This window comes from Pagrus pagrus, assembly GCF_965226575.1.
Source record: "Pagrus pagrus genome assembly, chromosome: 3".
NCBI classification, from domain to species: domain Eukaryota; kingdom Metazoa; phylum Chordata; class Actinopteri; order Spariformes; family Sparidae; genus Pagrus; species Pagrus pagrus.
In genome coordinates this window covers 20029934-20042202 of record NC_140187.1, presented here as the reverse complement: position 1 = coordinate 20042202, position 12269 = coordinate 20029934, and the positions used below count along the sequence as shown (strand labels likewise).

At 43.1% G+C, this 12269-nt stretch overlaps 1 protein-coding gene across 1 annotated transcript in view; it reads left to right on the top strand.

Annotated features, from left to right (window-relative positions):
- The window catches only part of slc4a8 (solute carrier family 4 member 8), a 35769-nt gene that overhangs the window by 8333 nt on the left and 15167 nt on the right, over positions 1–12269 (top strand). The window contains exons 2-6 of the mRNA XM_084349181.1: positions 4300–4381; positions 7752–7904; positions 8368–8503; positions 9211–9371; positions 11784–11960. Coding sequence (XP_084205307.1) covers positions 4300–4381; positions 7752–7904; positions 8368–8503; positions 9211–9371; positions 11784–11960 — 709 coding nt within the window. The remainder of the gene's footprint in view (positions 1–4299; positions 4382–7751; positions 7905–8367; positions 8504–9210; positions 9372–11783; positions 11961–12269) is intronic.

The following is a 12269-nucleotide window of genomic DNA, read 5'->3' as shown; positions in this document are numbered from 1 at the left end:
GAGGTCCTAATTCACCAGCCACAGCTGCGCCGACTGATAACACCGTGTGTGTGCATGTGTGACTGTGAGTCAGGGTGACATCTGAGGGCGGGGAGACATTCAGCCAGTGGATGTGTGTACGCACAGGATTGTTTTCTTTAAAGCGGGCTGTAATCAATATTTGTTTAATAACAATGCATCAAAAGAGAATGAGAACAATGTGACGATGTGAAAGGTGCCGCTCACAGTGATGAACCTGCAGCGAATTAATACCTGAATCTGCAGCTCCCCTTTGGCTTTATAAAGCTTTGTGGCGAGTGTCAACACATCGATTTGCTCTCTGACCCACAGCTTGGCTGTTTTGGTTCATTCTCACCGCTCTCATAGTGTTTTTGGCCGCAGCAGGCAGCTGTTTCGGATCCTGTGTCAAACACAAAGACACTATTTAATGTTTTACCTTATCGACTTCATTAAAGCCCTCATGAACGGAAGGCGGAGTGTTATTTGCTTCTGTATAGTTACAGATTTCCTGTTAAAACGTTCAGGTAGGGAGGGACTTGTCGAAGATGTCCATTAGCGTTAGTGCTGAATGTGAATTACAAACCCTTGCATGCAGCTACAGTACATGTCAAAGTAGGCGTCTCTGTCTGAGCGGGTCCCCGGAGCTCCCAGTGAACACGACTGATTATATGGTTCTTATTGAACATTTCCACAATTGTACTGACAGAATGTTAGATCTGTCCGACTGGATCTTCAGGTCAGAATGTTTGAAAAATTGAAACCACAGCCATATTTATACGTCATGCACAAAAATAGGCCGACAAGCTCCAAGATGGCAGCTGTGGTTAACCATCCAAACTGTCCAGGATAATAAACATCAGTTAAAGACATGATATGTAGGAATTCTGCATTGAGTTGTGTATTTACATTATCCGATATTGTCAGATAGATTCATCAGCAGTGGTGGTTACTACTCACATTACTCACGCAGTGCCCCAGACAGCCAGCTTACTGCACATTATCCATAAGATAACATTAGCTAGCAGCGGCCCACACTAAACTTAGCAATCACCAGAGACTCCAGCTCTCTTCGTCTCCCCTCTCCTCTCTGTAACGTTATTTTCATGAGGTAAAATGCAGCCTTCCCTCCAGCTCCAGTTGGCAGCCGAGATTATTAAAGTACATAAACATCTGTCAGTGGAGGTCACCTCCATGGATTGCAGCTGCAGTCAGGTTGATAAAAAGGAGTTAAGATAAATCCACTTTTTAAAATCCAACTTAAAAAGTAGTTTCTGAGCTCTCCTCTTGTTGGTAAACAGCTCCGGATCAGAGCAGAACCCGATGTGACTCCGGGGGTTTATTCCTCCTGAGGGTCAGGCTCTGTAATATTATGTATTAGGCTTTGGCCAAACAGGCATTTCTTATAAGTAGAATCAATTCATCATGGGATTTGTTGACAATAAGACGTATCTGGAATATCACTAGATTGTTCCTTTAATGGAGACAAAAATAGTGACGGAGCAGAAAAGGAGCTGGGCCATTCTGATTTACAAAGATGAAGAAGCCAGTCCTGTGCTTTACTGTATTATTTCTATATTTCCTTCTACTTGCCGTCCAGTCTTCAGTACAAGCACCATTGTAGTTGCTAGTGAATCAGCACCTCTGCTTAACCTGGTGCTGGTTAAGTGCACTGATTATGGGTACTTTAACAGGGACAAGAGACTGATATTACATGTAAATACACATGGCCGCAAGCCTTTGTTCTGTGTCACCACACTTCCATCCTTTGCATAAACATTGTTATAAAGCCATGAGTCACATCCATTGTTTGGCCCAAGCATGACCTCCTAATTAAGTGGCCTTGCTCTTTAGTAGAACATAATTGTCATGGGATAAAGAAGTGCTCAGTCATGGAAAGAGAAAGGAGTCCCACAGGGCTTGTGTGATGGAGAGGGTGTGAAAGGAGGCAGGAAGGCAGTGCCAGGCCACCCACACCTGTGAATTAAGTGGATGTCTTGGGATCCCAAAGCTGTTTTCAACTGTGGTTTGAGTTATAAGTGGCTGATATTATCGCCATGAAAACATAACAGACAGCTCTTTGGAGTGGGATTTGATATTTTTGCCTATAATCAGGTAAGACATTTATCCGCCTGTCATGCATGCTAATAAGGTTTTTCTTATCACAATCTTGTGTTGATATGCTTAGCTGTTCAGCTTTTTGCAGCATGGAGAGGCTAAAGGATTAAGACGGGAGATAAGAAACAGCTAAGGGACTTCATCGCGCATGTAAATACAGTCTCACACTTACACACACACACACGCACAGACCCCCATTTATCACATTTCATAACTGCAGGCGGAAACCAGCATGATTCAGAAGTGGGTTTTTTGTCAATAAACTGTGCGTGGTGTTTTATCAGCTAAACCCCAGGAGGACTAAGAAAAATCACTGCTCGCTCTTTCTCCACACACACACGTCTTACAGTAATACACACAGTCACACACACAGGGTACTCTGGAGCAAACTCGGTGGTATGTCCTACAAAGCTTTAATAAAGGGACCGATCACTCTCATTAACAGAACGTATAGTTTTGAAACTATCTTTATGCTACTGAGGCTCCTGCTCTAACAGGCCAAGACATTTTCATTTCCACTCTGCTAATAAAATCTCTCAGCCCTATCCAAAAGCGCTTGAGGAAGACAAATTGCAATTATTTTTGCCTCTGTGGCCGTTCCACAGCAGCCTGAGTCGCAGTCTGTGCCGCATTCGCTGTATCCGCTGGATACTGGACTGACCAATTACAGTAAAAGACTGCATGACAGACACTGTATATCTTCAGTGTTTGCCATCAGTGTGCACCATTAAAGGGAGACATATTGAATGCCGCATACATTTTTGATGGCCACAGAAGTACACACATTTTTCACTATATGCAAACACACTGTCTCTGCTTGAATTTTAGATAATCAGATTGTTAAATGCTGGTGATTAACGGTCTGGAGTGTTTCTGCAGGATATGGACATCATGCTAAATCAAATCAGGGAGGCACAATAAACAATTTAGCCAACTAACTGATTAACTAACTAAATTAACACAGCTCTGCCCCGAGTTTCATTGTCGAGCTCATCTTCTGTGCCATTTCTCTGTATCTATTCATTTAGTCATCATAAATATTTAATTTCAAGGCGGATACATCTTCTCGAGAAGTTTAGCACTCTGAGCCGTAAATCGTTTTTCAAGAGTAGGCGTCCATTTTGCCAAATGGCAGATATCTCAATCTTCTGTACCAGCGAATTCTGCTTTCCACCACCCGCACACACTCACAGAAACACATCCAGTACATACAGATCATGTGTTCATATAGAGTGGGCGGGAGCAGCTATTATGCAGAGTGCTACATTTATAGACCGTGTGTATATGTGTGTTCACCCCCCCAAATCGTTTGCATTTATTTTTGGGTTATAGCTAATCTGCATCCAGATGCGTGTCTATTATCCCACCTGTGTCAGAACACGTAAGGTGTGGGCTGAAGTCATTTACACTTTGGTGCAGTTGTACACACTCAGCATGTGGGAGGTTTCCCAGAGTTAGAAGTTAAAGATTTTCTGTTTGCAGAGGGACCTGGAAACAAAGACGCTGCAGCAGCACAGAGCCACTCCAGAGGTTCCTGCAGCACTCTGCCCACATTATCATAGGATGGATACATGACCAGAGATAACACTCACCGCTCCACATGAGTAAACGACAGCGTTTCTGAGAAAGCCTTGTCACTGGGATAGTAAAACACAGTGACATCCTGCAGCGGCCTGCCAACAGCAGCACCCCTGACGGATGTAGCACTCCGCTAATTTGATTTGATTTCCTCTGGATAGTAGAGCCTAGCACATTCTCCAACTGAGTCATACTGTGTTTACCTCTGTCGTGTGTGTGTGTGTGTGTGTGTGTGTGTGTGTGTGTTAGTATGGCTGTGTGCGTGCCTGCCTTTCCTTCTCCGTGTGTCTGTGCCAGACGGTCTGAGAATAGACTGTCTGGAATTTGATGCTCTTTGTTTAAGAGCTCCTTCCAGTTTGGCCAATTAGTGGCTCTGTTACAGTGTCAGTATAGTCTGTGTTCAACAGGATACTTCTGGACTTACTGACCTTTCAGGTTTCCTTTCACCGGCTGATATTCAAAAGTTGAAGGTGTTCTACAATGTTGAACTTTTCCACTAGAACAATATGGCTGCCAGAGACAGCGGGTGTTGTAGAGAGACATATTATCTGCACTGAACATCACTACAGTAACTTTACATTTGCATGTCTTCTGTGTGCTCAACAGAGGCCAGATGAGGAGGTGGTGGTCGACCAGGGAGGCACCAGCTCAGTGCTCAACATCCACTATGAGAAGGAGGAACTAGAAAGTGAGTAACCTGTAGCAGGGAAACCTTTTACTTAATGTTCAGTCCGGAGAGACTTCATTCTGGGTGAATGAATCACATTTTTATGCCATGTGCACATTCAGATGAGAAAAATGTGTCTTTAAGATTAATCTAAGAGATTAATCTCCATCGTGACATCCATTATATCTTGAGTGGGAAGGTGAAGCTGTGAGTAGTGAAGGAAACCCCCTGATGGATGGGATGAAGAAAAATGTGCTTAATCAGGATGCTGGATATGATGAGCTAGAGGTGAATGGGGTGGTGCAAAGATTTTGCACAGAAATGACAACAGACACCAGCAGAGAGGAGAACAGTGTTAAAGTTTAACAGCAACGACACGATTGGCTGATTTAAATCGTGGCAAAATCTGGTGGGCTGAACTGAAAGAGCAAAAACTCGTGGTCAGCTTCGATTCTGACCTGCCGCCATTCTCTCTCTCTCTTTCCTGTCTTTATCGCCAGCCATCACTATCAGAATAAAAGCACAAAATGCCCCAAAATATTATAACATAAACATTTTTATTGTTATGGCACAGTATGTCAGTGACATAGATACAAAAGACTGTAAACTGGAGGGACAACTTTGAGATCTTCTTCTTTATTGTCAGCTTAATCCAACCCTGCAGCTGATGCTCTGCTCTCCGTTGGTTCAGCCATGTTGCACACCTGTCACCACTCCAATCCCAGGTTCTGTTGTTATATCAGTGATTGAGGAGCAGCACGCTTTCAAACAATTGTGCAACCGATTTAGTGTTGAATTACCCCATCCAATCACATTCTCTGTATGAATTTGGCTCCGCTGCCTTTCCTCAAAGTTCAGCAGGCCTAGACATCTCTCCATTTGCACAGCAGAACGCCATTATTTGTTAATTTTCAGCTTCAACAAAATTGTCCATTGGTTGGCAACATAATTTGCACAGTAAATTGCGCTCCTTTCCCCGACTTTCAATAACCCTCACAGCTGCAGTTTGCAGCGAGAGAAAATTGGTTTCGACATTATAACACTCAAAAACACTTTCCATCAATGGAATGTTTATGAGCTCAACAGATGGTTTGAATGCAAAATTTGCATTTCTAATGTAATTGTCTCCATCACCAGTAAAATAAAAAGTGCAGTACATGTGCTAAAGTTTAGTGGAGTAGAAGTATTACGTCCTAATTTGACAGCAAGAAAAGTAACTGGACTGCAGACGATCTCCCATGAGTGTCATACATGTTTTAGAGCAAACAATGTGATGGACTGATGTTTTCTACAGTTTGTGTGTGTGTTTGTGTGTGTGTGTGTGTGTGTGGCTCTGCAGATAATTTACAGTGGGAGTTATTTTTGGACACAGGGATGTTGTGTTGTCTCCTTGAACATTAATAATGAACCTGAGGAAGTTTGTGGGGGGATCTGTCATCACTGAGAGGAGACAGGTGTGTGTGTGTGTGTGTGTGTGTGTGTGTGTGTGTGTGTGTGTGTGTGTGTGTGTCGGTCGCTTTCCTGGAAGGATAATAACATGTTCAGAGATGAAAGCTAGGCTGCAGCTCAGTGTTTTTCTTTGAACAACGCTTTAATTATTTCTGATCAATTTAACTGTTTTAATTCTTTAACTTTAGAGGTTTCTGCTTGAAATCAAACTCCATTACTGTTGGTGTCACCTGCACCCAGTCTCTTGTCATCACAGCATGTTGCATCCAGCACTGAATCCACTGATGATAATTAGAAATGACAGTGATTGAGACTATAATGTGAGACAGGAAGCCTGGTTCTCTCAGTGGAGCGTCGGGCCAACCCCTCACCCTCACAGTCACCTTAACCACCTGAGCTGAGTGACCACAGTGCTGCTTATCCAGCTCTGAACAGTTCCCGCCTCTTTCAGCTGTTCCACATGGACCACGGGAAGATGTCAGTTTCATCCTCAGCCAATTATGATTTTAAAGGAGACAAATTATGCTCATTTTCAGGTTCATAATTTTAATTTGGGTTACAACTAGAATAGGTTTACATGTTTTAATGCTCAAAACACATCAGTTTTCTCATACCGTCCAGTGTTGCAGCACTGTATTCTCCCTCTGTCTGAAACGCTCTGTCTTAGCTCCTGTCTCTTTAAGCCCCCCCCCCCCCCCGAATACCCAGTGTGCTCACACACAAAATGTGTCAGCTTTGAAGCAGTCTGATTGTCCGATTTGTGAAAGTATGCTGTCTGTAGTCACATGAACAAAAAACAAACAAACAACCAAACTGCAAATTAACTGTGTCACTGTGAAGTAGAGAAGGTGGACCCAACTGCACCAGACAGCAGGCAGGGAGAACAATGGACGAAGTTTTATTGTTGGTCACGGCAACACAAGGAACAGGCAAACACCAAGAAACATCAGGGAAACACAAAGAAAAGGCTCAATGATAATCAACAGCAGGATCATGGAAACTCAGCATATAACTCAACAAAGACTGAACAAAAGGCTGGACTTAAATGCAATTAAACTAACGAGGGGATGAGGTGCAGGTGGAGAGTGGCGGAGAAACACAGGTGAGGGAAATGAATGGAAAACCACTACAAACAGGGAAGAGCTAATGAAGGTAGCACAGGTATGGAGGGAAAGCAGACTGGTGAGGACACCACAAAGAGCTAGAGAACATCCAAAACACACATATAATGAACAAAAGGACTGTGACAAAAACAACTGTATAGACTACTTCACTACTGTAGACTAAGCACAGACACAATTTCAAAGGAACAAAATGTAAAAGGTAATAATGCTTTATGCCTGTTTTGTTCTTGTAAGTTGACAAGAAACTGAAAGAAAAGCCTGTGATGAAAACATTTGGTAAAGGTGCCGCTCAAGGTTGTTGATCTTGAAGAAGGCCTCAGGGCGGAAACCTCATAAAGGAAAATGCTCATGGAGTCACAGTGTGCAACATTTGTTTGTACTTTCTAAAGGTGCAGCCCACAGCACTCTCAAGGGCAAAAAGAAAAAAGTATTCAATGACAGGAATGACGTTCGAGTTGAAACCTTTGTCAGATAACTTTAAATAGAAGAAACTTGAAACAGAAAACAGTTTGTTGCCTCTTTGGTCGCACTAGATCTTCTCCTTCTTTCAGTATATTTGAATATACACAGTTCAACAAGGCTGCCGACAACTCAGGGCCTCATTCATTATTACATTTAAATTATTCTCTATTTATTGAAGGTGCAATCACTGAACTCTTCAAAATCTTTTACATCACCAAATGTTTTCTGTTCAATTATTTTTTGTTAGAAAAACAGGTAATAGTGGTGATATTACAGCAACACGTTGGCATCTTTATTCCGTTGTAAATAATGACACTGTTTCTGTATGAGAGCTATATAACATGCGTCTCTCACAGGCCACAGGACTCTGTTTGTGGGGGTTCGGATGCCCAGGCAGAGCCATCGTCACCACAAGCCCCACGGCTCCCGGCACCGCAAGAGAGACAGAAGGGCAGGAAGCCTCGCAACGCAACAGAGCGAGGAAACTGAGACGACCACCTCCAGTCATGGTAACAAACACGAAACCTCTTCTTAGGCTACAGTGTCTTTAACTTTTTCAAATCCAGCGTTTTTCAAGGCTCATCCAAACATTTAACTGTCAGAGAGAGCAAAGAAAATACACAATGGCTCAGTGTAGAACATGCATGCACACTTGCACGTCCACCTCCTGCAGAGGAGATGATGGCTGTGAAACAAAGTCAATACTTTGGTCACTACACACACACACACACACACACACACACACACACACGGAGCACTCCAGGCTAAAATTGACCAGCACAGTAATTAGTCACCAAAGAACAGGAACTAATCAGCATGTTGCATGTGTGTGCTTTAGTAGGTTTGTCTCAATGTGTGTGGACCCAGTTATCATTTAAAGGCATGTACTGACAAAGTAAGTAAGTGTTGTGTTTGTTTCTGAGAACCAGAGTTCACCCCTCGTTCCTCCCTCACATCCTCTCACTTCATCAGACACGCCGTCCCAGCGGGTCCAGTTCATTCTGGGCACAGAGGAGGATGCAGAACATGTGGCCCACGAGCTGTTCACTGAGCTGGATGAGATCTGTGTGAGGGAAGGCAAGGATGCTGAGTGGAAGGAAACAGCCAGGTCAGGATCTCCTCGGGGAGCGGTTGGCAACAATGCTAGGCAGTAAAGCTTGTCACAAGCCGGCAGCTCTACAGCTGCACTGTTACTGAGAGGGACCAGTGTACAAGTGGTAGTTGCATTTAAAGCTTAGTGGATCATTTTGTGGTCGGTTTGCTCACAGCTCCACAGGGAAGAGCGACAAAAAGCAGGTCAAAGGCCAAATCTTAGTTTCACATGCTAATGTCAGACCTTTCCTTCATGCTGTGTGGCTGATATATTTGTCAGAACAATCTCTGAGGAAATATGTCAACCACAATGTTCAAAGGAAAAAAGGGACTGAAGCACACTGATTACATTACATTGATTTACAGCCTTTAATTGTGCAACCAAGCTAACGATTCACCACTACAGCACTTACTGTTGGTTACTATGGACTATCACCTCTAGAGGTACAAACTGGCCAGGATCTAGCTTGTTAACATATTTACTTCAATACATATCCCTGCAACACAAAACATAGACACACATAACAACAAAACTGTTATGTCTTCCTATTCTGTTGATAATTTCCGCTATTTTTTTAATGTTTTCACTAAAATTCTCACATATTGCACCTTTAAGTTGTAATGCATTTGCTAAAGTGAAATGATAAAAGTCATATTACTGTACCTCACATCTACTCCTACTTAAAAACCAAGTCATCAATTCACCTCGTCTTCACCTCGCAGGTGGCTGAAGTTTGAGGAAGACGTGGAGGACGGCGGGGAGAGGTGGAGCAAGCCCTACGTCGCCACTCTCTCCCTCCACAGCCTGTTTGAGCTCCGCAGTTGCCTCATCAATGGCAGCGTGTTACTCGACATGCACGCTGACTGCATCGAAGAGATTGCTGGTGAGAATTCTTCAATCTTGCGCATATTAATATCTCAGCAGCAGAGTGCGATCCATCCTGAGAGAAAAAGGCATTTTTTTATAAGGATGTTGCAAGAGAGCAGTTTTGAAATCATCAGTGCAAGTGACTTGTGTCGCTTCTTTAAATGGATTTATGATTTCACAGGTTATTTTCCTGTCTTTCTCTGTCCCACTCTCTTCAGTCACTTCCTGGCCATGTCCTTGAGTCAATTTGAACTTTGTTGATATAAAACAGGCTCTATATCTCAGCTGAGATGCCCACTGGATGTGTGCTACAAATCCGTTTATCTCCCTTAGAGAGGAGACACACATACAGTGGAGGCCTGAGGGGAGAGTCATCGTCTGTCTGGATGCAGAAACAAACACACAAAGACACAGACTCAAGTTGTCGGTCATAGAATAGTCTAAACCGACTTTACGTGGCTCTCTTGTGATGTCAACATAATCAAGCACAAAACTAAAGGCTCAGTGTGGCTGCTCGTTGGTTGTGTTTGACCGGAATAGTGCAGCTGAACTTCTGCCGAACCTGATTTGCATTTAAATCCAGAATTAGATAAAGCTGCTGCCATGCTTCAAAGTCATTTGCATCCAAGTGTGCAATTAACTCTGCACCCTTCATTTGCATGGGAGCACATGACTGGATAAGCGTGACCCTGACTGAGTGAATGAATGACAACGGTTTTAAATCCGACGGGCAGGTAAATGATTTATATATGAATGCAAACAATCACACACAAATGAACACACGGTGGTTCAGCACTCCTCACTACAGTCGACGGCAGTTTGGTTATTGAACAGATTTACATAAATGCAAAAGAATTGTTTTCAAATTATGTTTCACGTTCCTGTCGATCACTCACACACACACACACACACACACACGCACACACAAAGAAGATCACATGGTTCAAGGCTCACCATCAGTCAGACATCCCCATTGTCAGATTGTGACAGGTTTACAGCCGTGTTTCCTCCAATCATTCCTCCTCTTCTTCCCTCTCTTCTCCATATGACTCCTGCCAGCAGCACCTGGACTCCCAACGGCAGCCAAGATGGTAGAAGAGATGGAGACTCTTTATTTATTCACTTGATTATTTTGGAAATGTGGCCAACTGAGACCAAACTAATGTAACAGAAAACGCGGTAACACTTTATTTGAATCGGTGCGAGTAAGACCGACATGACATATGAAGAAGGCCTCAATGAAGCACAATTATTATCATCTGCAGACCCAAGTAACTGTAGGATGGATTTCCAGAGTCTAATGCATTTAGACTTGACCTGAAAATGTCAAAATAATAGGAAATAGCAATATGGAAAATCAAACATTGCACAGATGGTGAGGTTTAAGGTCATTCTCTTTGCTCAATACACCACTCGGGTGTCGAAATAATTCAATTTATTTGTGTATTGGAAAAATCAATGATGAAACTTTTAGTAACATACTCGTATGACACCAGAGTCTGATTTTAAAAAGTCTGACATTTGACTGACAACTCTAAAATTCTTTTAAAGTGTAGCTGGCTTAATTAAAAGTACCAGTAACTGTTAATTAACTCTAACAACGTGTGCAGAACAATAAAGGAGGAGGCACACAGCAGGTCTATGACTGGAAGTGTCTTGTTTTCTTAACTGATGGACATCTGTCAAGTGATACACTGGAGAAGGCAGAGCTGTTGCTGCAGTCTCACATTAGAAGGAACGTGATCCATCGTAAGTCTGTGAAGTGTGAGTGGAAGCTACATTAGATGTGCCGTTTCCGATTTTTGATCTAATTTCAGACTCCGTTGTGATGTTCTCTCGTCACTGTCCTTATTAACATGGCTGATTATACTGACGCTGAGCTCGACACATTAGCGCTGGCCTTGAAGTGTGCTGGGAATGAATGCAGGCACCGCAGTGTGTGTGTGAGAGTATGTGTGTTGTGTAGTTTGATTGAGTGTGGAGGAGAAAGGGAAAGAAGGAAGGAGGGATCCAGTGCTGACTCAGCAAGTTGGTCTGAAAAAGAAAGGACTAAGAGAGAGAGAGAGAGAGAGAGAGAGAGAGAGAGAGAGGTGGAGGGCTGCTGATTATTCTCTGCAGTCCCACATGACCACATGTGTCGGACACTTATTGACCTTCCCCCTGTAACACACACTTTCTATTCAGCACTGTGCCTTTAGATATTGACTGATGTCAGAGAAGATTACAACTTTTTAACGACAGCAATTAGCCCAAGGAGGGCCCTCTTTTTTGTGCATAGGGCTCAGTGAGTATAAATGAATACAATTTCTGGTCATAGTAGCACAAACACATACGTACTCTACTAATAAAAGCTGTCTGATTCCATTAATCTGAAAAAGTCTGATTTCAGTAACACAAGCGTGTGTCTTTCTTTGTTCCTGTGTTGCAGACATGGTTCTGGACCACCAGGAGGCGTCCAACGAGCTGGACGACAGCGTGAGAGTGAAGGTGCGAGAGGCTCTGCTCAAGAGGCATCACCACCAGAACGAGAAGAAGAAGAACCTGATCCCCATCGTGCGCTCCATCGCCGAGGGAACCCGCAAACAGTCAGAGCCCCATCTGACAGGTGGCATTCAAACTATAATTACGTTTGTACATCTGGCTACAAAATCAGTGTAAAATGTTTATTAATGAGTTGAATTTGAATTTTTTTAGTCGGAGATATGTTTAATATAAGATTACATAAGATTTACTTTTTAGAATGATGGATGGAGAAACGTTAGAGCAAAAGTAGACGAGAAGAGACTGAAAGCAGCAAAACAAAGTAACAGACAGACACACAGACACATCTCTAAACGGTGTCACTGAATGCCAAAAACCATTTCGCCATTCCTGAGCAAACGGGTGACATATTGGCAGCCTTGCACTTTGGCAG